Raw genomic sequence first — 26,798 nt, forward strand, 5'->3', positions numbered from 1 at the left:
AAGGCGTTGCAACTCAAAGCGTGACGCAGTTTAATGGACAAGTTGTTGTTTTGTTTTATTCATTCATGGGATGTGGCGTCGCTGGTTGGAACAGCATTTGCTGCCCTTCCCTAACTGCCCTCCATTTCAGAGCATTTGAGAATCAACCACATTGCTATGAGTCTGGAGTCACATGTAGGCCAGACCGGGTAAGGATAGCAGATTTCCTTCTCTCAAGGACATGGGTGAACCAGATGGGCTTTTATGACAATTGACAATGGTTTGTGGTCACCATTCAGCTTTTAGTTCCAGAATTTTTTTATCCAATTCAAGTGTCACTATTTGCCGTGGTGGATTTGAACTTGGGTCCCCAGTCTTGCCCTACGCAGTGGTGTAGTGGTATTATCCATTGACAATACCACTACGCCACTGCTTCCCTTTACATAATGTTTATTAGATCGGGTTGATTCTGTATCATGGTGCATGCTGGGTTATGATGTGGAGATGCCGGCGTTGGACTGGGGTAAACACAGTAAGAAGTCTCACAACACCAGGTTAAAGTCCAACAGGTTTATTTGGTGGCAAATGCCACTAGCTTTCAGAGCGCTGTGGATGCCATCTCACGTGAGAACATCATCCACCAGGTACATAGTACGTACTCTTGCAACTCAGCCAACATTGTCTACCTGATACGTTGTAGGAAAGGATGTCCCGAGGCATGGTACACTGGGGAGACCATGCAGACGCTACAACAACAGATGAATGAACACCGCTCGACAATCACCAGGCTGTTCTCTTCCTGTTGGCAAACACTTCAGCAGTCACGGGCATTCGGCCTCTGATCTTTGGGTAAGCGTTCTCCAAGGCAGTCTTCACAACACGTGACAGTGCAAGGTCGCTGAGCAGAGACTGATAGCCAAGTTTCGTACACATGAGGATGGTCTCAACCGGGATCTTGGGTTCATGTCACACTATCCGTAACCCTCATGACTTGGCAGGGCTTGCAACATCTCTCTTACTGTCCTGTCTGGAGACAATACACATCTCTTTAACCTATGCTTAATGCTATCTCCACTCACATTGTCTGCACCTTTAAGACTTGATTAGCTGTAAAGACTCGCATTCTAATCAGTATTCTGTAAACTAAGTGTGCGCTTTATATCCCCTGATTGTGATCAGAACTCCCCATTCACCTGACGAAGGAGCAGCGCTCCGAAAGCTTGAGGCGTTTGCTACCAAATAAGCACGTTGGACTTTAAACTGGTGTTGTGAGACTTCTTAGCATGCTGGGTTGTCAGAGCCACCATTAAAGACCCTAATCTGAGATCAGTGACTGAGTTCTCTGGGGGGGTGAGAATCAGATGGGGGGGGGTGAAGTTTCTCAGGGACAGTGCTGGACGGACACGGGAATGAAATAAACCCGGACTACACAGAGTAACATTGACCACCATAAAACCATCACAAACAGTCTTAGCGTTGTGTTAGAATCACATTATTTTACCTGAATCTTTGATCAATTTTGTTTGATTAAATTTTGTAAGTGACCGAGTTGGATTGCTGGTTATTTTCTAACCGGCGTTCAGCAACATCAGTTTGACCATGAACCCTGGTGACTGTGGTGAACTTCAGACCAACAGAAATAAGGGAAAGGAACTGGGGGACTGAGTGGGGAGAGTCTGTACCTGCATCTCAACATTAGTTCATGAAATGAATTCATTCGGACAGCAGGGATTATCTGAGGGAATAACACAGCGTAATGAGAAAGGATATTCGCTGACTGTTGTGTGGCTGAATTGTCAAAAGATTCTTGATAAGGTGCCTGACAGGAAGCTTAGAACCATAGAATCATACAGTGCAGAAGAGGCCCTTCGGCCCATCAATTCTGCACTGACACGCGAGAAAGACCTGAACTCCCTCCTAAATTCCATTTACCAGCATTTGGCCAATAGCCCTGAATGTTATGATGTGCCAAGTGGTCATCCAGGTACTTTTTGAAGGATGTGAGGCAACCCACCTCTACCACCCTCCCAGGCACTGCATTCCAGACCGTCACCACCCTCTGGATAAAATGTTTTTCCTCACATTCCCCCCCTCCAAACCTTCTGCCTCTCACCTTGAACACATCTCCCCTCGTGATTGACCCTTCAACTAAGAGGAACAGCTTCTCCTTATCCACTCCATCCATGACTCTCATGATCTTCTACACCTCAATCAGGTCGCCCCTCAGTCTTCTCTGCTCCAATGAAAACCTATCCAACCTCTCTTCATAAGTAAAATTTCCATTTCAGGCAGGCAGCATCCTGGTTAATCTCCCCTGCACTCCTTCCAGTGCAATCACATCCTTCCTATAATGTGGTGACCAGAATTGCTCACAGTACTCCCGCTGTGGCCTCACCAAAGTTCCATACAACTCCAACATGACTTCCCTGCTTTTGTAATCTATGCCTCTATTGATGAAGGCAAGTATATGCCTTTTTCACCATCTTACTAACATGCACTTCTATCCTCAGAGATCTATGGACAATCGCACCCAGGTCCCTCCGTTCCACAGAATTCCCTAGTGTCTTGCTGTTCGTTGAATCTTATCAAATTACTCCTTCCAAAGTGTATCACCTCACACTCAATCTGCCATTCCTTCTGTATCTTCCTGTAGTCCAAGACACTTGCCCTCACTGTTAACCACCTGGCCAATTTTTGTCTCATCCGCAAACTTACCAATCCAATCCTAGTCATCTACGTTATTTAAATAAATGACAAATAATAGGGTACCCAGCACCGATCTCTGCGGTATGCCACTGGACCCTGGCTTCTAGTTACTAAAGCAGCCTTCTGTCATCACATTCTGTCTCCTACAACTGAGCCAATTTTGAAAACACTTTATCAAATTACCCCATATCCCATGCCCACTATTTTGAGGAAAAGCAGGGGAATTATCCCCAGCCTTCCCGTCAATATCAATCAACAGCACTAAAAACACATCAACTCATCATTATCACAGTTTTGTTTTGTGGGCTCTTGCTGTGTGTAAATTGGCTCCCATATTCCCTAAATTACAACAGCGACTACACTTCAGAATTACTTTATTGGCTGCAAGTGTTCTGGGACTTCCGGCGGATGTGTAAGATGCTTCGTAAATACAAGTATTTAAATTTTAAGATTTATGTTATCTGATCCAATCATTACAATATAATGAATATTACATTGATTAAGTTATGATTGGTGAATCAAAGTTCATCACTGAATAATCATGTATTTCATTTTAATATAAAACCAATACAGACTTAATAAAGAAAAGCCACAGAATATGGAAAGATTGCAAGAAGCCACATGATCAGATTGGCTTCTTTGACCTTGTTACCTATAACCGTGAATATAGTATGAAAATGACTGTTTTTTTTACACTAAATCTGATTACCCAGGCCCACCTATAGCGATAACACTTCAATGTACTTCATTGGGTGTAGAATGCTTTCAGAGATCCTGTAGTCCTGAAAGGTGCTATAGAAATGCAATCTTTTTTCTAATTGTCCACAAACTTGGATATATTATACTCAATCTCCTCATCAAAAAACGCTGATAAAGATTTAATGTGTAATAAGCAAGCATTTGAAACTATTTGGGTGGCACGGTAGCACAGTGGTTAGCACTGCTGCTTCACAGCGCCAGGGTCCTGGGTTCGATTCCCAGCTCGGGTCACTGTCTGTGTGGAGTTTGCACAGTCTCCTCGTGTCTGCGTGGGTTTCCTCCCACAGTCCAAAGATGTGCAGATTAGGTTGATTGGCCATGCTAAGAAATTTCCCCATAGTGTCCAGGGATGTGTAGGTTAGAGGGATTAGTGGGTATAATATGTAGGGATATGGGGGTAGGGCCTGGGTGGGATTGTATTCAGTGCAGACTCAATGGGCTGAAGGGCCTCTTTCTGCACTGCAGGGTTCTACGTTCTATTTTGAATATGCTGTGAAAGTGCAGACGCACAATATCTTGAATTATTTGGTTTAAAACACATTTAAAAAATTGTTGTACTTAAGAATTCACTGTCCGAAAATAGGGTGATGTGCAGATTCAATTCTATCTTTCAAAAAGGAACAGGACAGATCCTTAAGATAAAACCAAAACAGCAGGGTGACTGGATCATTGGGAAGTTTTTCAAAGAGCCAGCATGAGAATAATGGGCCTGATGGCCTTGTTGTGTACTCTGTGAGCCTAATGGGTATTTGAAGTGATTGATAAAGATCTGGAACCTGCTACTGAGTGTGGTAGAAGCAGAGATGATGGACTGATTTCAAAAGGAAATTGGCTGTGCACTTGTGGGAAATAAACCTACAACACTGCAGAGACGGAATGGGACAATGGGACTGAATGTTTCGTTCAAGGAAGCTGACACGTAATCAATGGGCCAAATAGCCCATCACCTATCCTAATGATTCAATGATATAACGAGAATAACATCGGCTGTTCCTCTCTCACCAACTAATTGAAATCCCTCAATCCTGCAACCATTTCCGTGAATCCTGTCTCCAGCCTCTTCAGGGAAAATGTGAAATTCTTTTAAGTGTGGAGTCAATATATAAGGTTCCATTCCAGAGGGGTAGAATTGAAAAGCAGGGAGGTTATCTTCAACTTGTTACAAACCAGTACTGGGGCACAGCCTCAAGATAAAAGGGGGGCGGTTTAGAACGGAGTTGAGGAGGAACTTCTTCACTCAAAGGGTGGTGAATCTATGGAATTCTCTGCCCGTTGAAGTGGTGGAGGCTGCCTCGCTAAATATTTTTAAGACGCGGGTTGATGGGTTTTTGATAGGAGAGGGGATTAAGGGTTATGGGGAGAGGGCGGGAAAGTGGAACTGAGCAGCGACAGATCAGCCATGATCTTATTGAATGGCGGGGCAGGCTCGAAGGGCTGGATGGCCTACTCCTGCTCCTATTTCTTATGTTCTTATGTTCACTGTCAACATCTGTGATCTCCATTTAGAAAAAGGAAATAGAGGCACTGGAGAAGGAGCAACCAAAAGTCACAAGAATAATCCCAGAACTGAGAGCATTTAATCCTCAGAAAAGACTGGGGCTGCTTTTCTCTGGAAAAGAGAAGACTGAAGGGTGACCTGTTGGAAATCTTCAATATTATGAAGGGGTTCCATAATCCAATAGCGATTTCAGTGAGAAACCTCTTTACCCAGCGAGTGGTGAGAATGTGGAACTCACTACCACAGCGAGCGGTTGAGGTGAACAGCATGAATACACTGAAGGGGAAGTTAGATACATACATGAGGGAGAAAGGAATAGAAGGATATGCTGATGGGGGGAGATGAAGAGGGGTGGGCGGAGGCTCATGTGGAGCATAAATACTGACTCAGACCAATTGAGCCGACTGGCCTGGCCCTGTGCTGTAGACTCAGTGGAACAGAGAAAATGTATTTATTTCAGATCTATCTGTAGTGGTAGAAAAACACAATTTACTATCCAGTAAACAAGTACTTAATCAGCATTTTTAGATCATTTCAGTGGGAATGTGCTCTTCCAGGCTCAAAGAGCATCAGCCCACTGGAAGCAAAGTCGTGAGACCGGCCAGTCCAGCAGAGAGAAACCCTCTGACCCTCCCACATCACCCACTGTCAGAATGAACAGGGTTCAGTCCTGGACGTGATTAACAGCAGAATCCGACCCCCCCATGCATGATCAGTTGTGAACTCGCTGGTGTCTCAGCAGGTTGGATAACTGAGTGAACCCTTTACCACAGTCAGAGCAGGTGAAAGGCCTCTCCCCAGTGTGAACTCGCTGGTGTGTCAGTAAGTTGTACGAATTACTGAATCCCTTCCCGCAAGCAGAACAGGTGAATGGTCTCTCCTCAGTGTGAGCTCGCTGGTGTCTCAGCAGGCTGGATAACTGAGTGAACACTTTGCCACATTCAGAGCAGCTGAACGGTCTCTCTCCAGTGTGAATTCGCTGGTGTGTCTGCAAGACTGAAGAATAGATGAATCCCTTACCACAAACAGAGCAGCTGAACGGCTTCTCCCCGGTGTGAATTCGTTGGTGTGTCACTAAGTTGGATGACCGTGTGAATCCCTTGCCGCACACACAGCAGGTGAACGGCCTCTCCCTGGTGTGAACTTGCTGGTGTGTTAGCAGGTTGGATGACCGAGTGAATCCTTTCCCACACACAGGGCAGGTGAACGGCTTCTCCCCGGTGTGGCTGCGTCGATGGGTTTCAACTGCAGAAGGAGACTGGAATCCTTTTCCACAGTCTCCACATTTCCATGGTTTCTCCATGGTGTCGGTCTCCTTGTGTCTCTCCAGTTTCAATGATTGGTTGAACCCTCGTCCTCACACAGAACAAGTGTCTGGTCTCTCCCCACGGTGAGTGGTGTGACGTTTTTTTTCAGGCTGTGTAATTGGTTAAAGCTCTTTCCACAGTCAGTTCACTGGAACAATCTCACTCAGGTGTGTGTGTGTGTGTCTCGGTGCTTTTCCACTGACATTTCAAACCATTTGAAGAAGACAGAACAAACATTTCTTCTACATGTAAACACCAATGGTATTCAGGTCACAGTGGATTTTCTGACTCTGTCAGATCTTGAGGTGATGAAAAATTCTCCCCTTTCAATATCCTGGAGAAGGAGCTTACAAAGATCAACAGTGTTAGTACAGGTTAGAAATTCAAGAAAGAAAGTACGAGTTTCTATTGAACATTCCTTCCTCTCCCTTCCCCCAAAAGCTGTAAATGTCTGTTCCACACAACCTCCCTCCATTCTCACTCTGCTGTGCCTACTATACACCATCCCAATTCTCCTGAAGATTCAACCCGATCGTCACTTCCCTGCTCAATGCTTCCTCTGCTGGATTCATAGATCGCAAGAAATGGGAGCAGGAGTGGGCCATTCATCCATTCCAGCCTGTGCTGTCCGTCAAAGGCATTGCCATCAGCGAATCCCCCACTATCAACACCCTGGAGGTTATCACTGACCAGGAACAGGACCAGCCATATAAATACAGAGCTCAAAATCATTTGGCGAGTATCTCACCTCCTGACTCCCCAAAATCCCATGGAAGCTCCCTCTGGCCAAAGGGCCTGTTGTTGTGCTGTAATTTTCTTTGTTTTTTTATTCAATATCATCAATTTCTCAAAACCAATTCTCTATTAATACAGATTTCCTTCAGCACTTCATTAAAACCTGTTTCTCTTACAGCTTCTAGTACATTATTTGTGTCTTCCTGTGTGAAGACAAAACCACCATCAGGCACTAGTCAGGACTATAATGGAATAGTCTCCTCTTGCCTTAAGTGCAGCTCCAACAAGCTCAACATTGCCGGAGATAAAGCAGCCCTTCCAAAAACATTCACTCCTTCCAGCACTGACGCACAGTGGCAGCCATGAGTAACTTCTGCAGGATGCAGTGCAGGAACTCACTGAGGTTCCTTAGACAGCACGACCTCTACCATCTGGAAAAGTAGCAGATACCTGGGAACACCACCGCCTGGAGGTTCCCCTCCAAATCACTCACCATCCTGACTTGGGAATGTATCAACTGTTCCTTCACTGTCAATGGGTCAAAATCCTGGAACTCCCCTCCCTAACAGCAGTGTAGATGTACCTCCACGATATGGAGAATCTGGCGTTGAACTGGGGTAAACACAGTAAAAAGTCTCACAACTTGTGAGACTTCTGGATGTACCTACACCACAGAGACCATGGTGGGTTCAAGCAGGCAGTTCACCACTTTGATAAAGGTTCATCTAGACTCATTTCTCTCCTTACAGATGTCATGATGTGGAGATGCCGGCGTTGGACTGGAGTGGGCACAGTGAGAAGTCTCACAACACCAGGTTAAAGTCCAACAGGTTTATTGGAATCAAGAGCCTTCAGACCTCTGATGAAGGAGCAGTGCTCCGAAAGCTCGTGACTCTAAATAAACCTGTTGGACTTTAATCTTGTGCTGTGAGATTTCTTACAGATGCTGACAGACCTGCTGAGATTGTGGAGCATTTTCTCCTCACCACCACCTTTTCCAGGGGCAATAAATGCTGAGTTTAGCCTCATCCCATGAAAGAATAAGGAAATAAACTCCTACAATGAGAGAATGGAGACAGTTCCCTTCAGGGGCGGGGCTTCGGGAAAGGGGGCGGGGATTGGGCAACGGAGGCGGAGCGAGACTGGATCTCCCTCATTGGTTCCTAATAACCGCGCGTGCGCACTGCAGCACTTGCCCCGACAAGGATGGCGGCCGATCATCCGGGTCTTTCACCGGAGAAGAACATTAACTGTGACCGTAAGTTGCAAACGGCGGAACCGAAGCTGCTAATTCGGAGTTCTGGGTTTACACCGGGTGTTTATGTGGCCTCTCAGACCCCCAAACATCGGCTCCGTTCCTCCCCGCTCACCTCCAGTTTCTGAATCGCTGCGGAAACCTCCTGCAACAACATCATCGCTCCGGTATGCGGACTGCGCATGCTCACCGATCACAACGCCCGAGGGGACTGATTGACGGCTGCTCTGGACCAATAGGAAAGAAGGTGGTGGGATTGGGGGGGGGGCAGGCTTCCAACCAATCGGAGTGAATGAGGGGCGGGGCTGGAGGACCGAGCGGGAGCGGCTGGTCCTCCAACCAATCGGAGTGAATGAGGGGCGGGGCCGGGTCTCCCTCATTGGCTGAAACTCTGCATCATTGTGAAAGTTGCTTTGTATCAAACTCTAGAAGGAAAAACTGGACCTTTCTGTTTGTGGCTTTAAACAGAGGGAGCCCTGTGGGTGTGGGGCAAACAGACCAACATTTCTCACTGGGATGTGAGAGCAATTCACAGCAACTGTAGGGGCTGAGTTAAAGGGATAACTGAGCAGACAGGTTAATGTAATTGTCACCATTTGAACAAGAGACACTGGTCTGAGTAAATGAACCAACAGAAGGGTTGGGACAGTTTTGGGATACTGTTATCATTCAGAACGTGATGTGGGTATGCTGGCGTTGGACTGGGGTAAACACAGTAAAAAGTCTGACAACACCAGGTTTTAGTCCAACTGATTTATTTGACAGTAAACTCACAAGCTTTCGGGTTAGCCCCTTCGTCAGGTGAATGGAGAGTTCTGGCCTCAGACAGAGCATATAAAGCATGTAAATCAGTAATCTCTAAACTGTCTGTGCTTTATATGCTCTGTCTGAGGCCAGAACTCTCCATTCACCTGACGAAGGGGCTAACCCGAAAGCTTGTGAGTTTACTATCAAATAAATCAGTTGGACTAAAACCTGGTGTTGTCGGACTTTTTACATTATTCAGAACAACATAGACTATAAAGGAACAACTGATCTTAAAGAAAACCTCATACTGTTTGGTAAGCTGAATCAGGTTTGAAGCTGTTAAATAATCTTTCTTATAGAATCACTGCAGTGGAGAAAGAGTCCATTCAGTCCATCAAGTCTGCACTAACTCTTACATACGCTTACCCCTAACCCCATATATTTACCCCACTAATTTCCCTAACCCATACACTAAGGAGCAATTTACCATGACCAATCCACCTAACCTTCACATTTGTGGGAGGAAACTGGAACACTCTGAGCAAACCCATGCAGACACAGAGAGGACGTGCAAACACCACACAGAGAGTGATGGCAACAGTGGTTAGCACTGCAGCCTCACCGTGCCAGGGATCTGGGTTCAATTCCGGCCTTGGGTGACTGCCTGTGTGGAGTTTGCAAGTTCTCTCCATATAAGAACATAAGAAATAGGAGCAGGAGTAGGCCATCTAGCCCTTCGAGCCTGCCCCGCCATTCAATAAGATCATGGCTGATCTGTCGTGGCTTAGTTCCACATTCCTGCCCTCTCCCCATAACCCTTAATCCCCTCTCTTATCAAAAACCCATCAACCCGCGTCTTAAAAATATTTAGCGAGGCAGCCTCCACCACTTCAACGGGCAGAGAATTCCAGAGATTCACCACCCTTTGAGTGAAGAAGTTCCTCCTCAACTCCGTTCTAAACCGCCCCCCCTTTATCTTGAGGCTGTGCCTCCTAGTCCTACTGTCCTTTCTGAGCGGGAAGAGTCTCTCCACCTCTATCCTATCCATCCCATTCATCATCTTATATGTCTCAATGAGATCTCCCCTCATTCTTCTAAACTCTAACGAGTACAAGCCTAGTTTATTCAGCCTCTCCTCATAGCTCAACCCCCTCAACTCCGGCATCAGCCTAGTAAACCTCCTCTGCACTCCCTCCAAGGCCAAAATATCCTTGCGTAAGTACGGCGCCCAAAACTGCACACAGTACTCCAGCTGCGGCCTCACCAATGCCCTATACAGCCGCAGCAAGACCTCCCTACTTTTATATTCAATCCCCCTCGCTATGAAGGCCAGCATCCCATTAGCCTTCCTGACCACCTGCTGCACCTACAAGCTGGGTTTTTGCGACTCATGCACAAGGACCCCGAGGTCCCTCTGCACCGTTGCCTGCTGCAGTTTTTCGCCAAGTAAGTAATAATCCTTCCTACCATTATTCCTACCAAAGTGGACCACCTCGCACTTGCCAACATTAAATTCCATTTGCCAGTTCCTGGCCCATTCGCCCAGCCTATCTAGATCCTTCTGTAGACTCTCCACACCCTCCGCGCAATTTGCCATTCCACCAATCTTGGTGTCATCAGCAAATTTCGACACCATACACTCGGTTCCCTCCTCCAGATCATCTATATAAATGGTAAATAGTTGAGGCCCCAGCACCGACCCCTGGGGCACTCCACTAGTCACCAACTGCCAATCCGAATAGCACCCATTGACCCCCATTCTCTGCCTCCTATTTGACAACCAGTCCTCTATCCACGCTAACACCCTACCCCCAACTCCATGTCCCCTGACCTTCTGCAATAACCTCTTGTGAGGTACCTTGTCAAACGCCTTCTGAAAATCTAGAAAGACCACATCCACTGGCTCTCCTCTATCGACCGCCCTAGACACATCCTCATAGAACTCCAGTAAATTTGTCAGACACGACTTCCCCTTAACAAAACCGTGCTGTGTCTGCTCTATCAAGCAATTCCCCTCAAGATGCCTCGCTATTTCCTTCTTGATGACGGATTCTAACATTTTACCTACCACAGACGTTAAACTAACCGGCCTATAATTCCCCGCCTTTTGCCTGGCACCCTTCTTAAACAACGGCGTAACATTAGCCGTTTTCCAATCTTCTGGCACTTCCCCGGAATCCAGCGACGTCTGGAAAATAACCGCCAAGGCATCCACTATCACCTCCGCCATTTCTTTCAGAACCCTCGGATGCATTCCATCCGGTCCTGGGGACTTGTCCACAATCAGCCCCTCCAGTCTGTTGAGCACCGCCTCATCTGCATGGGTTTCCCCCAGTGCTCCAGTTTCCTCCCACAGTCCTGGTTAGGTGCATTGGCCGTGCTAAATTCTACCTCAGTGTGCCTGAACAGGTGCCAGTTTGTGGCGACTGGGGGATTTTCACAGTAACCTCATTGCATTGTTAACGTAAGCCTGCTTATGACACAAATAAATAAACTTTAAATGCCTGAGGCCAGAATTGAACTTGAGTCCCTGGCGCTGCTAATCATTGTGTCACCGTGATGCCTTGTTTTGAGAAATCATGTTAGAATCTGGGACTCAGATGGTGATATGGATTGGTGTTAAGTGGGAAGGTTTGGATCCGTGTATTATTCCAGAAAGCCTTGGAATCAGATTTACAGAATGGATTCCTTTAATAACAGAAATCCTATCGCTATTTGTTGATTGAGGGAAATATTTAAACTGGACACCACAGGTGTGTTCAAGGATAATGTACTTATGGAATTTATGAACTATCTGAAAAAATATAAGAAATAGGAGCAGGAGTAGGCCATCTGGCCCTTCGAGCCTGCCCCGCCATTCAATAAGATCATGGCTGATCTGTCGTGGCTCAGTTCCACTTTCCTGCCCTCTCCCCATAACCCTTAATCCCCTCTCTTATCAAAAACCCATCAACCCGCTTCTTGAAAATATTTAGCGAGGCAGCCTCCACCACTTCAACGGGCAGAGAATTCCAGAGATTCACCACCCTTTGAGTGAAGAAGTTCCTCCTCAACTCCGTTCTAAAACGCCCCCCCTTTATCTTGAGGCTGTGCCCCCTAGTCCTACTGTCTTTTTTGAGCAGGAAGAGTCTCTCCACCTCTATCCTATCCATCCCATTCATCATCTTATACGTCTCAATGAGATCTCCCCTCATTCTTCTAAACTCTAACGAGTACAAGCCTAGTTTATTCAGCCTCTCCTCATAGTTCAACCCCCTCAACTCTGGTATCAGCCTAGTAAACCTCCTCTGCACTCCCTCCAAGGCCAAAATATCTTTGCGCAGGTGCGGCGCCCAAAACTGCACACAGTACTCCAGTTGCGGCCTCACCAATGCCCTATACAGCTGCAGCAAGACCTCCCTGCTTTTATATTCAATCCCCTTCGCTATGAAGGCCAGCATCCCATTCGCCTTCCTGACCACCTGCTGCACCTGCAAGCTGGGTTTTTGCGACTCATGCACAAGGACCCCGAGGTCCCTCTGCACCGTCGCCTGCTGCAGTTTTTCGCCATTTAAGTAATAATCCTTCCATTATTCCTACCAAAGTGGACCACCTCACACTTGCCAACATTAAATTTCATTTGCCAGTTCCTGGCCCATTCGCCCAGCCTATCTAGATCCTTCTGTAGACTCTCCACACCCTCCGCACAATTTGCCGTGCCACCAATCTTGGTGTCATCAGCAAATTCCGACACCTTACACTCGGTTCCCTCCTCCAGATCATCTATATAAATGGTAAATAGCTGAGGCCCCAGCACCGACCCCTGGGGCACTCCACTAGTCACCATCCGCCAATCCGAATAGCACCCATTGACCCCCACTCTCTGCCTCCTATTTGACAACCAATCCTCTATCCACGCTAACACCCTACCCCCAACTCCATGTCCCCTGACCTTCTGCAATAACCTCTTGTGAGGTACCTTGTCAAACGCCTTCTGAAAATCAAGAAAGACCACATCCACCGGCTCTCCTGTATCCACCGCCCTAAACACATCCTCATAGAACTCCAGTAAATTTGTCAGACACGACTTCCCCTTAACGAAACCGTGCTGCGTCTGCTCTATCAAGCAATTCCCCTCAAGATGCCTCGCTATTTCCTCCTTGATGACGGATTCTAACATTTTACCTACAACAGACGTTAAACTAACCGGCCTATAATTCCCCGCCTTTTGCCTGGCACCCTTCTTAAACAACGGCGTAACATTAGCCGTTTTCCAATCTTCCGGCACTTCCCCGGAATCCAGCAACGTCTGGAAAATAACCACCAAGGCATCCACTATAACCTCCGCCATTTCTTTCAGAACCCTCGGATGCATTCCATCCGGTCCTGGGGCCTTGTCCACAATCAGCCCCTCCAGTCTGTCGAGCACCGCCTCTCTAGTAACAGTAATGTCATTAATATTAAGGGCAAAGAAATCAATCTAGAGAATTGTAGTCACTTCATGTTGTTCCAGGAGAAGTGGGATCTGGTTGTGTGGATGTTGGGTTTTACACAGCGGTCAGCCTGTGGTTTGACCCTGGATTGAGAATCTCTGAGTTGTACAATTCACATTACTCGATCAGGAACCAGATTGTCTGCTCAGAAAGAGGAAGGTTTGTGTGACACCCATTTGGGCGGCACAGTAGCACAGTGGTTAGCACTGCTGCTTCACAGCTCCAGGGACAAAGAACAAAAACAGCCCGGGAAACAGGCCCTGCGGCCCAACGAGCCCGCGCCGCCATTTTAACATTACCAGTCCCCTTCTCCACCCATGACCCTTATCTATTGTTTATGGCATTCCACATTGAGGGAAACTAATTTAGGGGCAATTTATTACCTCCAATCAGCCTAACAGCACATCTTTGGGGTGTGGGAGGAAACCGGAGCACCCGGAGAAAACCCACGCAAGCACGGGGAGAATGCGCAAACTCCCACAGACACCGGCCCAAATCCATGTGTCTGCACAGCAAACAGTGATAGTCACTGAGCTGTCGTGTTGCCCAGTATCTGGTCCAGTTTAAGCGCACACTAACGACATGAAGTACTAGGCTATTCTCAAACATCCAAGAGCAGCCCCAGTACGACCCATCGCGTGTATGCCCCTCGTTGGACAACAAGGCGGACCGACTTAAAACCTGTGAATGAAAAGAGAAAAGCATTAGTATCATTCCACATCCTTGTACATTACTAGGGACGTCCCAATGCTAATGAACCTTATTTAAAACAATCTCCTATATCCTCCCATCTCTAACCCACTCATGTGCCTGTCTAAGTAACTCTTAAACAACTCCAGCGTGCCTGCCTCCAGCACCTTACTTGGCAGAGCATTCCATACCCCCACTACCCTCTGTGTGAAAAACCTCCTTCTAATATCCGTGTTATACCTCACCCCCCTCACCCTAAGCCCTTGGCCCCTCGTACTGTGTGTCTCTAACATAGGAAATAGCTTACCACTGTTTACTCTATCTATACCCTTCATAATCTTATATACCTCTATTAGATCCCCCTCAGTCACTGTCTTTCAAGGGAAAACAGCCCCAATTTGCTCAATCTTTCCTCATAACCCAGTCCTTCCATACCAAGCAGCATCCTGGTAAACCTCTTCTGCACTCTCTCCAGAGTCTCCACGTCCTTCTCGTAGTAAGGTGACCAGAACTGGATGCAGTACTCCAAATGCGGCCTAACCAACGCCCTATACAACTGCAACATTAGACTCCAGCTCTTATACTCTATACCCCTTCCTATAAAGGCTAACATACCATAGGCTTTCTTCACAACCTTCTCCACTTGTACTGCCACCTTCAAAGACTTGTGCACTTGCACCCCCAGGTCCCGCTGCGTTTCTATACTCTTTATAGGTTTACCCTTTATCATATAACTCCCTCCTACATTATTGCAGCCAAAATGCATCACCTCACATTTATCAGGATTAAACTCCATTTGCCATATATCTGCCCAATATACCAGCCTATCAATATCCCGTTGTATTGCCAGACACTGCTCCTCACTGCCCGCCAATCCAGCCATCTTAGTGTCATCTGCAAATTTGCTGATCACACCACTTACTCCCTCTTCCAAGTCATTTATATATACCACAAAAAGAAGAGGTCCCAGTACTGAGCCCTGTGGCACACCACTAGTGACAGACCTCCAGCTAGAAAAGGACCCTTCCACTACTACTCTCTGTGTCCTCTTAGCAAGTTTAGCAGTTTAGAGATTACTATCTGTGCTTTATCTGCTCTGTCCGAGGCCAGAACTCTCCATTCACCTGACGAAGAGGGAGTCCCCTCGAAAGCTTGTGAGTTTACTATCAAATAAATCGGTTGGACTAAAACCTGGCGTTGTCAGACTTTTTACTGTGTTTACCCCAGTCCAACGCCGGCATATCCACATATAACCATACACACAGTTTAAAAATCATTCATGGGATGTGGGCATTGCTGGTTTGGCCAGCATTTATTGCTAACCCCTGATTGCCCTTGAGAAGGGGGTGGTGAGCTGCCTTTAACATTTCTGGTATCATCATTAAAAATCTTCTTTGAACCCTCTCCAGTGCTGAGATAACTTTTTTTATAATATGGTGATTAGAATATCATGCAGTGGTCGTTAAGATTCTAGAACATAAGAACATAAGAAATAGGAGCAGGAGTAGGCCATCTAGCCCTTCGAGCCTGCCCCGCCATTCAATAAGATCATGGCTGATCTGTCGTGGCTCAGTTCCACTTTCCCGCCCTCTCCCCATAACCCTTAATCCCCTCTCTTATCAAGAACCCATCAACCCGCTTCTTAAAAATATTTAGCGAGGCAGCCTCCACCACTTCAACGGGCAGAGAATTCCAGAGATTCACCACCCTTTGAGTGAAGAAGTTCCTCCTCAACTCTGTTCTAAACCGCCTCCCCTTTATCTTGAGGCTGTGCCCCCTAGTCCTACTGTCTTTTTTGAGCGGGAAGATCTCTCCACCTCTATCCTATCCATCCCATTCATCATCTTATACGTCTCAATGAGATCTCCCCTCATTCTTCTAAACTCTAACGAGTACAAGCCCAGTTCATTCAGCCTCTCCTCATAGCTCAATCCCCTCAAGTCCGGTATCAGCCTAGTAAACCTCCTCTGCACTCCCTCCAGGGCCAAAATATCCTTGCGTAAGTGCGGCGCCCAAAACTGCACACAGTACTCCAGCTGCGGCCTCACCAATGCCCTATACAGCTGCAGCAAGACCTCCCTACTTTTATATTCAATCCCCCTCGCTATGAAGGCCAGCATCCCATTTGCCTTCCTGACCACCTGCTGTACGTGCAAGCTGGGTTTTTGGGAGTGTCAGATTATCCAAAAGGGTTTAAGCTTATCCTTGGTTTTAAATTAGATTATTAAGAAGTATCAATTTTAAAATGATGCATTATAAACAGGGGAGAAAAAAACATGGCAAGTGAATATAACTGGGGTCTCAGCACTGATCCTGCATTACCCCACTGTATTCACTGTCTGCAAGTTGGAAAAAGACCCGTTTAATCCTACTCTTTGCTTCCTCTCTGCCAACAAGTTTTCTGTTTATCTCAATATATTAGCCCCAATCCCACGTGTACTAAATTGAAAAGCGAATTGCATGGAGGATGCGGAAAGTCTGCAGAAAGATCTGGATAGGCTGAGTTAGTGGGCGAGGACCTGGCAGATGGAGTATAATGTTAGCAAACGTGAGGTTATCCACTTTGGAAGAAATAATAGTAGGATGGAATGTTATTTAAATGGTGAAAAGTTGCAGCATGCGACTGTGCAGAGGGATCTGGGGGTCCTTGTGCACGAATCGCAAAAACCCAGTCTGCAGGTGCAGCAGGTGATCAGGAAGGCGAATGGGATGCTGGCCTTCATAGCGAGGGGGATTGAATATAAAAGCAGGGAGGTCTTGCTGCAACTGTAACTGCAACTGGTGAGGCCACAACTGGAGTACTGTGTGCAGTTTTGGTCTCCTTATTTGCGAAAGGATATATTGGCCTTGGAGAGAGTACAGAGAAGGTTCACCAGGCTGATACCGGAGATGATGGGGTTAGCTTATGAGGAGAGATTGAGTAGATTGGGCCTGTACTCGTTGGAATTTAGAAGGCTGAGGGAGGATCTTATAGAGACTTACAAGATAAATGAAGGGGCTAGGTAGGGTAGAGGTAGAGAGATTCTTCCCGCTTAGAAAGGAAACCAGAACTAGAGGGCACAACCTCAAAATAAGGTGCGGGGGGGGGGGGGGGGCGGTGGGTGGCAGTTTAGAACAAAGTTGAGGAAGAACTTCTTCTCTCAAAGGGTAGTGAATCTCTGGAATTCTCTGCCCATTGAAGTGGTGGAGGCTACCTCGTTGAGTATATTTAAGTCACGGGTAGAAAGATTTCTGATAGACAGGGGGATTAAGGGTTATGGGGAGAAAGCGGGAAAGTGGAACTGATCCACTATCAGATCAGCCATGATCTTATTGAATGGCGGGGCAGGCTCGAAGGGCTAGATGGCCTACTCCTGCTCCTATTTCTTATGTTCTTACATGGTACAACAATATGTTATCTAAAGTCACTTTATTCTATGCAACAAAGGGTGGGGCAGGGGGCCTGACTAAAGCTCAGCCTAGGGGTCTGGATGGTAGTTAACCCTCCACTGCAGACCACTCCCTGGCTCTGTTCCTCTCCTGTCCCAGGGCTCATGTCTCCCCACTGATTCCACACCACCTACACTGCGCATGCTCCAGTCACAGCCCCGCATTGAGCCTGCGCAGCGGGCTCCAGCGGAGGTTAGGGTGCCGCGCCTCATTCACTCCGATTGGTCGGAGGACCAGCCCCGCCCCCCTCATTCACTCCGATTGGTTGGAGGACCGGCCGCTCTCCTCCAGCTCCGCCCCCTCATTCACTCCGATTGGTTGGAGGACCAGCCGCTCCCGCTCGGTCCTCCAGCCCCGCCTCCCCCCCTCACATTGATCCGGAATCTCACTCTGCCGCTTCCGCCTTCGCCCCAGCAGCAACTCCAATCAAAGACCCAACTGGGAAAAGGTGACTATTTCCGGATGTTTAAAATCAGTCATAAAATCATTAAATAGGAATTGTTGTTGTGAGCTGCATAATTTGTTGCAATGAGAGTGACAGAGTGGGATTGATCCACAGCCTGAGCTACCAGGTTAAGGGGAGAGAATCTGGAGAGGAGACAAGACTCAGGAGGAGACTAGAGACTGAATCTGGAGCAATGAGCAGAGAGGGAGAGGAGTGTGTGGGATCAGAGTTATAGACCTGGGGGAAATATCCCATAGAAACTAGAATTGTCTGTTCTGAATTTCTAACATATATTTACACTGATAACTTCTGCAAAACTCTTTTTACAGGGAGTTAGAGGGAGAGGAGTTCCAGGTGGGAAAGCCAGAACAAACCTCATGTCAAAATCTGACAGAGTCACTCGAAAGTGGGTTCCCGGACGCGCGTCCTTTGTTTGAACAGAGGGGAGTACGGTAGGATGAGAGAGGAATTGGCGAATGTGGACTGGGGGAGCGCGTCGGAAGGTAGGTCTGCTGAGGAGCGGTGGAGGATCTTTAAGGGGATCTTTCTTGGTGCTCAGCAGAAATTTATTCCGATGGTCCAAAAGGACCGTAGGAGGAGAGGTAATAAGCCGTGGATAATGAAGGAGGTGAAGGAAAGTGTTAAATTAAAAGCGGAGGCGTTTAGAGTAGCTAAGAGTAGTGGGCGAGATGAGGATTGGGAGAGGTTTAAATGTCAACAAAGATTGACAAAGAAGTTGATAAAGAAGGGTAGGAGAAACTATGAAGCTGGGCTAGCGCTTAATATAAAAAAGGATAGCAAGAGTTTTTATAAATATATAAAAAGGAAGAGGCTGGCTAGGGTGAACGTTGGACCCTTAGAGGATGAGAAGGGGGACTTAGTGGTAGGGGATGGGGATATGGCTGAGGTCTTGAATAACTTTTTTGTTTCTGTCTTCACGGAGGAGGACGTGAATAATTTGCCGGGTGTTAGAGATGGAAAGGTGGTAGGACTGGAGGGTCTCAATGACATTACTGTTACTAGAGAGGCGGTGCTCGACAGACTGGAGGGGCTGATTGTGGACAAGTCCCCAGGACCGGATGGAATGCATCCGAGGGTTCTGAAAGAAATGGCGGAGGTGATAGTGGATGCCTTGGTGGTTATTTTCCAGATGTCGCTGGATTCCGGGGAAGTGCCAGAAGATTGGAAAACGGCTAATGTTACGCCGTTGTTTAAGAAGGGTGCCAGGCAAAAGGCGGGGAATTATAGGCCTGTTAGTTTAACGTCTGTTGTAGGTAAAATGTTAGAATCCGTCATCAAGGCGGAAATAGCGAGGCATCTTGAGAGGAATTGCTTGATAGAGCAGACGCAGCATGGTTTCGTTAAAGGGAAGTCGTGTCTGACAAATTTACTGGAGTTCTATGAGGATGTGTTTAGGGCGGTGGATACAGGAGAGCCGGTGGATGTGGTCTTTCTTGATTTTCAGAAGGCGTTTGACAAGGTACCTCACAAGAGGTTATTGCAGAAGGTCAGGGGGCATGGAGTTGGGGGTAGGGTGTTAGCGTGGATAGAGGACTGGTTGTCAAATAGGATAAAGTCTGACAACACCAGGTTTTAGTCCAACCTATTTATTTGATAATATACTCGCAAGCTTTCGGGTTAGCCCCTTCATCAGGTGAATGGAGAACTCTCCATTCACCTGACGAAGGGGCTAACCCGAAAGCTTGCGAGTATATTATCAAATAAATAGGTTGGACTAAAACCTGGTGTTGTCAGACTTTTTACTGTGTTTACACCAGTCCAACGCCGACATACCCACATCATGTCAAATAGGAGGCAGAGAGTGGGGGTCAATGGGTGCTATTCGGATTGGCGGATGGTGACTAGTGGAGTGCCCCAGGGGTCGGTGCTGGGACCTCAGCTATTTACCATTTATATAGATGATCTGGAGGAGGGAACCGAGTGCAGGGTGTCGAAATTTGCTGATGACACCAAAATTGGTGGCACGGCAAATTGTGTGGAGGGTGTGGAGAGTCTGCAGAAGGATCTAGATAGGCTGGGCGAATGGGCCAGGAAATGGCAAATGGAATTTAATGTTGGCAAGTGTGAGGTGGTCCACTTTGGTAGGAATAATGGTAGGAAGGATTATTACTTACGTGGCGAAAAACTGCAGCAGGCGACGGTGCAGAGGGACCTCGGGGTCCTTGTGCATGAGTCGCAAAAACCCAGCTTGCAGGTGCAGCAGGTGGTCAGGAAGGCGAATGGGATGCTGGCCTTCATAGCGAGGGGGATTGAATATAAAAGTAGAGAGGTCTTGCTGCAGCTGTACAGGGCACTGGTGAGGCCGCAGCTGGAGTACTGTGTGCAGTTTTGGGCGCCGTACTTACGCAAGGATATTTTGGCCTTGGAGGGAGTGCAGAGGAGGTTTACTAGGCTGATGCCGGAGTTGAGGGGGTTGAGCTATGAGGAGAGGCTGAATAAACTAGGCTTGTACTCGTTAGAGTTTAGAAGAATGAGGGGAGATCTCATTGAGACGTATAAGATGATGAATGGGATGGATAGGATAGAGGTGGAGAGACTCTTCCCACTCAGAAAGGACAGTAGGACTAGGGGGCACAGCCTCAAGATAAAGGGGGGGCGGTTTAGAACGGAGTTGAGGAGGAACTTCTTCACTCAAAGGGTGGTGAATCTCTGAAATTCTCTGCCCTTTGAAGTGGTGGAGGCTGCCTCGCTAAATATTTTTAAGACGCGGGTTGATGGGTTTTTGATAAGAGAGGGAATTAAGGGTTATGGGGAGAGGGCGGGAATGTGGAACTGAGCCACGACAGATCAGCCATGATCTTATTGAATGGCGGGGCAGGCTCGAAGGGCTAGATGGCCTACTCCTGCTCCTATTTCTTATGTTCTTATGTTCTTATGATTCATCAGGAACTGAATATCGTTGACCTCTGAATGTGGAAGGAGAAGTGTTTGTTCTGTTTGTGGGAAAAGATTTCAAACATCAGTGTGACTGGAAAAGCACCGAGACGCGCACGCACACACCAGAGAGAGAGTGTTCCAGTGAGCTGAATGTGGAAAGAGCTTTAACCAGTCACACAGCCTGAAAATACATCGCAGCATTCACAGCGGGGAGAGACTGCTGTACCCGTGTTGTGTGTGAGGCTTCAAATGGTCATCCAATCTGGAGAGACACAAGAATAACTGCACCATGGAGAACCCATTGTCAAAAGGTAGGGTGGGATTAATTTTCCCATTTGATCTGGGAAATGATCCATGCAGTCAGACTGGAGAGAGACGGCTCACCTTCCCCATGTGCGGAGATGGATTTACTCAGTTATCCAGTCTGCCAACACACCAGCCAGTTCATCCTGGGGAGAGGCCCTTCAGATGCTCCATGTGTGGGAAGGAATTTGCTGACTCTTGTGACCTGCTGGCTCACGAGCAAGTTCACACTGAGGAGAGCGCATTCACCCGGTCTGTGTGTGGGAACGGATTCACTCAGCCATGCCAGCTCACTGAGCATCAACATGTACACAGTGATCAGCGGCTTTTTAAATGTCCTGACTGTGAGAAGAGTTTTAAAAGCAAGAAGTATCTGCAGATACACCAACGACTTCACACCGGGGAGAGACTGTTCATCTGCGCTGAGTGTGGGAAGAGATTCATTCAGTCATCTGACTTGCTAACACACCAGCGAAGTCACAGCGGGGTGAGGCCATTCACCTGCTCTGTCTGTGGGAAGGGATTTACTCAACCACACCACCTGCGGACACACCAGAGAGTCCACACTGGGGAGAGGCCGTTCATCTGCTCTGAGTGTGGCAAGCGATTCACTCAGTCATCCCACCTTGTGACACACCAGCAAGTTCACACTGGGGAGAGGCCGTTCATCTGTTCTGACTGTGGCAAGGGATTCACTCAGTCCTACCAGCTTCTGTTGCACCAGCGAGTTCACACTGGGGAGAGGCCGTTTATCTGCTCCGTGTGCGCTAAGGGATTCATTCAGTCGTCAGACCTACTGGTACACCAGCGAGTTCATACCGGAGAGAGACCATTCACCTGTTCTATATGTGGGAAAAGATTCTCTCAGTCGTCCCAACTCCTGAAACACCAGCAAGTTCACACTGGGGAGAGGCCGTTCTCCTGCTCTGTGTGCGGGAAGGGATTCACTCAGTCATCCCATCTGCTGAGACACCAGCGAGTTCACACTGGGGAGAGGCCATTCACCTGCTCTGTGTGTGGGAAGGGATTCAATCAGTCATCGCACCTTGTGACACACCAGCGAGTTCACAAATGACTGCAAGAATTGGATCCTCCTTTTATTGCTGTCGTTAATCATATTGAAGACTGAATGTATGGGTTAATCCTGAGGTGCGTAAGAAAGCCACTCTCTTCCATGGTTCCGAGCTCCTAGATGTGGGACAGAAGCTCATTTACAACTGTGTTTAGGGAAGAACAACAGTGATTGTTGGAAACGGGCTGTTAAATCGGAGATTGGTATAAGACAAGGATCTGTTCCTGACTGAAAGTAAACTGGCAGCTTTAGGTTTCCAGTCTGAAAATAGTACAAAGATTTGAAATCTTTGTGTGATATTCCTGCATCTACCAATGTAAGGCAATGGTAACGTCAAGTTACATTTCTATGTGGAAACTTTAACCATCTCCCATCTTCCATTGACTTCAATGTGATGGAAACTGACTGTTGAAATATGTGAATATTAGAAACAAAATAAATAGTTTGAGGGGTTTTTTTTTACAGTTGAGATCTTTCTCTGTTCTGTCCACTCAAAGTATTAGATAACAGACTTTCTCCTATGAATATCCAGCTGGGGTTTTGGGCTCTGGTGTGTTTCTTTGTTCATCTTGTTGACTCTAAATGTTGTGATTTCAGACACCAAATAGTCAAACTCCCAACAAGAAATTCTCTTTTACTGACTTTATTAACAGCACTGCAATAATACAGGCAGAGTAATTCCTTACAGGGTTCCAGTACTCAGTGAAGTACCTTTTAAAAATGTGTTAATGGATGTGGATTATTACCCACCCTAATTACCCTTGAACTGGGTAGTTTGCAAGGCCATTGCAGAGGGTATTTAAGAATCAACCGCATTGCTGTGGATCTGGAGTCAAAAATGTGCCAGACCAGGTAAGGACGGCAGATTTCCTTCCCTAAGCGATATTAGTGAAGCACATGGATTTTCTTTTTGCAACAATCGACAACAGTTTCGTGGTCATTAGACTTTTAACTCCGGATTTTTATTGAATTTCGCCACCTGCCGTGGTGGGATTCGAACCCTGCTCCCCAAAGCATTACCTGGGACTCTTGATTACTAGTCCAGCGACAATACCACTGTGCCACTGCCTGCCTTTTATATGCTATTTATATGTATTTCTGAGCCTGTAACATAGGGATGATGTTTTGATCTGTAATTTTAACATAATTGAATATTCCTTCTGTAATATGCTGTCTACCACTTTCTGGTTAACTGATGAATTTGTTAATTGTTATTATTACTGGATTGTCACAGGTTTCCATGTGATTAACATGATTATTTGCTCTGTACTTGAATTTTATGATTTTTTTGATGCAAGTTACACAGCAATTCAGTCTTTTGGCTGTGAGCCTGTTTCTTGAATGAAATATCAATCAACTTAAAAAGTTACCCAGTCTGGAGAACAGATAATACAGTGGATTCAGAGCTCTCTCCTCCACAGCTCTGATCTAACAAGCTGCAGCTACACTGGAGATATTTATGTTCAAATTGGTCACTACATTTGTGATCTGACCCTGTTTAAACTGCAAGCAGAATGATATGTGTGCATTGTTCTGAGTGTGAGCTGTGTTACTGTCACACACACATACCATTTTCTTGGTTCACATCTCCACACAAAGACCAGCTATTTACACATCCCCTTTCTGCACAATCACAGCAATATGAGCAACGATGTGGGGTTCAATACTATTCACCTGCATTTCATAACAGCAAAGGCTCCACAACACAGGAACACACTGACTGTGTTACACTGTCTCATCAGTCTGCAGACTCCTGTTAAATACAGAGCAGTACAGGAACACACTGACTGTGTTACACTGTCTCATCAGTCTGCAGACTCCTGTTAAATACAGAGCAGTACAGGAACACACTGACTGTGTTACACTGTCTCATCAGGCTCCTGTTAAATACAGAGCAGTACAGGAACACACTGTGTTACACTGTCTCATCAGGCTCCTGTTAAATACAGAGCAGTACAGGAACACACTGACAGTGTAACACAGTCTCATCAGGCTCCTGTTAAATACAGAGCAGTACAGGAACACACTGACTGTGTTACACAGTCTCATCAGGCTCCTGTTAAATACAGAGCAGTACAGGAACACACTGACTGTGTAACACAGTCTCATCAGTCTGCAGACTCCTGTTAAATACAGAGCAGTGCAGGAACACACTGACAGTGTAACACAGTCTCATCAGTCCGCAGGTTCCTGTTAAATACAGAGCAGTGCAGGAACACACTGACAGTGTAACACAGTCTCATCAGGCTCCTGTTAAATACAGAGCAGTACAGGAACACACTGACAGTGTAACACAGTCTCATCAGGTTCCTGTTAAATACAGAGCAGTACAGGAACACACTGACAGTGTAACACAGTCTCATCAGTCTGCAGACTCCTGTTAAATACAGAGCAGTGCAGGAACACACTGACAGTGTAACACAGTCTCATCAGTCCGCAGGTTCCTGTTAAATACAGAGCAGTGCAGGAACACACTGACAGTGTAACACTGTCTCATCAGTCTGCAGGCTCCTGTTAAATACAGAGCAGTACAGGAACACACTGACTGTGTTACACTGTCTCATCAGGTTCTGTTAAATACAGAGCAGCACAGGAACACACTGACTGTGTTACACAGTCTCATCAGGTTCTGTTAAATACAGAGCAGTACAGGAACACACTGACTGTGTTACACTGTCTCATCAGGCTCCTGTTAAATACAGAGCAGTACAGGAACACACTGCCAGTGTAACACAGTCTCATCAGGTTCTGTTAAATACAGAGCAGTACAGGAACACACTGACTGTGTTACACAGTCTCATCAGGTTCTGTTAAATACAGAGCAGTACAGGAACACACTGACTGTGTTACACAGTCTCATCAATCTGCAGGTTCCTGTTAAATACAGAGCAGTACAGGAACACACTGACAGTGTAACACAGTCTCATCAGTCTGCAGGTTCTGTTAAATTTGCTGTGAGGATTTCAGTTGAAACCAGGTTTGCAGGCACCATGTTCCATTCACATGTCAAAGATGAGTGAGATGTTTTGGGACAGGGGTTAAGTCCAGGAACCAAAGTTAACAAGCAGACTTGATTTTGGTTTCAGTGCTTCCAGGAGTGTTACCGATAATGTCCCTGGATCCCAGCGCCAGGAGAGATACTCCGGAAAATATAGGGAGCTGGGAATTGTCCATGAGAATAACTGAAGGCATGAGAACTGAAATAATCTAGAGTTAGAAATGAGAAAAGGCCCCAAAATGAAGTTGGTAACAGGACATTAATTAATCTCCTCCTACACTGGAGAAATAGTAACACAGCACTGCGCATTTCCATAAAAACTGACATCCGTCTCGAATATCAGCAAATCCTATAAGGGCTGAAGTTTAACATTAGCAGAAACACGCAATGAAAATGATTAGCAGCAGATTCCCAAACACTGCAATCACACATAAACTGGCTTCTGGCTCAATAGGTGTCGTGTCTGAATAAATAGAACGTAGAACCCGACAGTGCAGAAAGAGGCCCTTCAGCCCATCGAGTCTGCACCGAGCACAATCCCACCCAGGCCCTGTCCCCATTATATTATACCCACTAATTGCTCTAACCTACGCATCTCAGGACACTAAGGGGCAATTTTAGCACGGCCAATCAACCTAACCCACACATCTTTGGACTGTGGGAGGAAACCGGAGCACCCAGAGGAAACCCACGCAGACACGAGGAGAATGTGCAAACTCCACACAGACAGTGACCCGAGCCGGGATTCGAACCCAGGTCCCTGGAGCTGTGAAGCAGCAGTGCTAACCCACTGTGCTACTGTACCGCCCCAATAGAGAAAATACTGGAAAATCTCAGCAGATCTGTAAGGAGAGAAAAGAGCAGACATTTCAAGTCCAGGTGACCCTTTGTCAAAGCGGATATATTAATCTGATTTTTCTTTACAATCTAGCTATGACTGTATCATTACATTCTGAACCTTCTTCTCCCCTGTGTACTCTATGAATGGTTTGTTTTGTCTGCATAGCACACAAGAAACAATACTTTTCATCATATCCCAACATATGTATATATTTTATATATATATATATATCAAAGGACAAAGAACAAAAACAGCCCGGGAAACAGGCCCTTTGGCTCAACAAGCCCGCGCTGCCATTTTAACATTACCAGTCCCCCCTCCACCCATGACCCTTGTCTATGCTTATGGCCATCCACATTGAGGGAAAACTAATTTAGGGACAATTTATCACCTCCAATCAGCCTAACAGCACATCTTTGGGGTGTGGGAGGAAACCGGAGCACCCGGAGAAAACCCACGCAAGCACGGGGAGAATGCGCAAACTCCCACAGACACCGGCCCAAATCCATGTGTCTGCACAGCAATCAGTGATAGTCACTGAGCTGTCATGTTGCCCAGCGTCTGGTCCCAGTTTAAGCACACATCAACGACATGAAGCACTAGGCTATTCTCAAGCATTCAAGAACAGCCCAAGTACGACCCATCGCATGTATGCCCCTCGTTG

At 46.7% G+C, this 26,798-nt stretch overlaps 2 protein-coding genes across 5 annotated transcripts in view; one reads left to right on the forward strand and one right to left on the reverse strand.

Moving 5' to 3' along the window:
• LOC145363670 (uncharacterized) overlaps window positions 1-23,564 on the forward strand; it is a 39,205-nt gene extending 15,641 nt beyond the window's left edge. Inside the window, exons 1-3 of one of the 4 annotated variants that reach the window (XM_080218883.1) lie at window positions 17,977-18,025; window positions 18,352-18,525; window positions 20,930-23,564. In XM_080218883.1, the coding sequence (XP_080075009.1) occupies window positions 21,210-22,298 (1,089 nt within the window). In that variant the 5' untranslated portion in view covers window positions 17,977-18,025; window positions 18,352-18,525; window positions 20,930-21,209 and the 3' untranslated portion in view covers window positions 22,299-23,564. Of the gene's footprint in view, window positions 1-17,957; window positions 18,026-18,351; window positions 18,526-20,929 lie in introns of those variants that run through there. The other 3 variants (XM_080218884.1, XM_080218885.1, XM_080218886.1) reach the window with 3 other exon arrangements.
• The window catches only part of LOC145363545 (uncharacterized), a 62,680-nt gene continuing 40,809 nt past the window's right edge, over window positions 4,928-26,798 (reverse strand). Inside the window, 1 exon segment of the mRNA XM_080218732.1 lies at window positions 4,928-6,359. Within this exon segment, the coding sequence (XP_080074858.1) occupies window positions 5,655-6,359 (705 nt within the window). The 3' untranslated portion in view covers window positions 4,928-5,654.

Source organism: Carcharhinus amblyrhynchos, unplaced genomic scaffold, assembly GCF_965287045.1.
Source record: "Carcharhinus amblyrhynchos unplaced genomic scaffold, sCarAmb.v2.hapA scaffold_39, whole genome shotgun sequence".
Lineage (NCBI taxonomy): Eukaryota > Metazoa > Chordata > Chondrichthyes > Carcharhiniformes > Carcharhinidae > Carcharhinus > Carcharhinus amblyrhynchos.